This window comes from Galeopterus variegatus, unplaced genomic scaffold (assembly GCF_000696425.1).
Source record: "Galeopterus variegatus unplaced genomic scaffold, G_variegatus-3.0.2 Scaffold188, whole genome shotgun sequence".
NCBI lineage: Eukaryota > Metazoa > Chordata > Mammalia > Dermoptera > Cynocephalidae > Galeopterus > Galeopterus variegatus.
In genome coordinates this window covers 470,798-472,721 of record NW_007726299.1, presented here as the reverse complement: position 1 = coordinate 472,721, position 1,924 = coordinate 470,798, and the positions used below count along the sequence as shown (strand labels likewise).

The following is a 1,924-nucleotide window of genomic DNA, read 5'->3' as shown; positions in this document are numbered from 1 at the left end:
TGTTTTCCAATATATTTTAAATGGTGTTACAAAATTTCTAACCTTTTCTCAGGCTTTTGCCTGAGAATTTGTCTCCCTACTTCTGATCCCTTTGTGGAGGTTCTGCAATGATGCTGGTGCAGAGACATCTACACAGCCACTGTAAAGAGAGAAATTGTAGGCAGCTACTCTTTGCCTCATGTTGTTGGAGAGGATGACAGGTTATAATTGTGAAATCTGACTTGAAAATAAAAACTGTATGGGCTACTGTATTTGAAACCCTGTGTTCCAAAATCCCTTACAAGCAGATATTTTTGCTTAGAAAGTCTTATCAATGTTATTTAGAATTTTAAAGAAAGAGTAATTATTATGTTAATAAAATCAAACCTGTATGTCCCTAGGTGCATTCATTTGACGGTACCAAGGAAGCAGCAGCTGCCTTGATTGATTTGGATCTTTATATAGGGTTTAATGGTTGGTACGTTCTTAGGTTTTTTTTTTATATTAATCAGATTTTTAAAACTGTTTTACAGTGAATTGCTGATAAAGATATTTTTATTAAAGTTTGTGTGTTTTGCATTGATCTTTACCTGAGAATTTCAGTAATTATTTATGCAAGAAATTAACAGTACATTACTATCATAAGTTAAAGCTCAAAAGTTATAGACTACTACCCTGTGTTCTAATAATGGAAAACAATTTTGTGATGAGATCGGCAGGGGGCTTTATCTAGCAATCCAATTTATTCTCAGGTCATTTTATCCCTTTAAAACATATGTGCTCTCAGCATTATATATACATATACACGTGTCATGTCTGACCATGAAAAAAAGGTTTTTCTGTGATAATCATCTTACATACCTCTGTAGGCCAAGAAACCAAGGCTCAAAGAAGTTGAGAAACAGGTGTAAAGTTACTCCAAGTGTGAGAACCTGTGTCCTCTGGCTCCTCACTTGGTGACCTTTCTACCACACTAAACCTCACACACTCAGTACTGTCTGCTAGCACAGCCAGGTCCCTGGGCTTGTTTTCTGTCATATATGTGAGAGCTTCCACCAGTATTTTTTCGTAGAATGTCAATATAGCTTATTAAATAAATTGCAAAATAGTATAAGCTTTGTTTTTCCTCTTCAGTGTTTCAGTCCCTTAAAATTATGACTTTTCTAATTGCATTAATTTTGACTAAAATCTTCTTAGGAAAATAGAATCATGGAATTACTTATTTACTATAGAGTTGAGAGTTTAAATCCCTAGATGCTTCTTTCATATTTAGATTAATGATTTAATATATAAATTAATATGGGAATATGTGCATAGGGATTAAAAAGTCAAGTAATACTAAAAGATTTTATCCCTAAGTCAACTTTTTTAGAAGCAACCACTCTGCTATTTTAGCCATATTTCTAAAAAATATGCGTATGCTATGATCTCAATTTATCCCTTGTCTATTATCATTAATGTATATGTCCATTTTAGTTCTTATATCTCATTCTAACCTCCCCACCTCCATTATTCCCTCCTTATTTCTTTCAATAATAGTTGAGATTTTTGGTTTTATGCATATTCAATATTATGTCTATGTAAATACTGTTGACTGCTGAACCAAATGATATACCATACTTGTGTTTCTTTCCTTGTATCACTTTTTGTTTTCCTGGAGTAACTTTCCTCATGTTTTTATTTACTTGGCTTTCTTCAAAACTTGAATCCCTCTCACACTTTTCCACATCTGTAAAATTTAGCCTTTATCTGTGTTTCCCATGAGGAAACATATCTAGATCTGATAGTTACATTAGTTCCAGATCCTTCCATCTATTTCACTTTGGACTAGTGTCTCTTCTGTGATAGAACTCCTATTTTTAGATTCCATGTATTCCTTTTGTATCTCATCCCATTTGCATTTGCTTTGTCTCTGTGTGTTTACCTTTTTTTTTTTTTTTTTTTT

General features: G+C 32.9%; 1 protein-coding gene across 3 annotated transcripts in view; it reads left to right on the top strand.

The window, feature by feature from the left end:
• Positions 1-1,924, top strand: part of TATDN1 (TatD DNase domain containing 1) — a 48,786-nt gene that overhangs the window by 33,719 nt on the left and 13,143 nt on the right. For all 3 annotated transcript variants that reach the window (XM_008564574.1, XM_008564570.1, XM_008564581.1), the window contains one exon: positions 381-457. In XM_008564574.1, the coding sequence (XP_008562796.1) occupies positions 381-457 (77 nt within the window). The remainder of the gene's footprint in view (positions 1-380; positions 458-1,924) is intronic.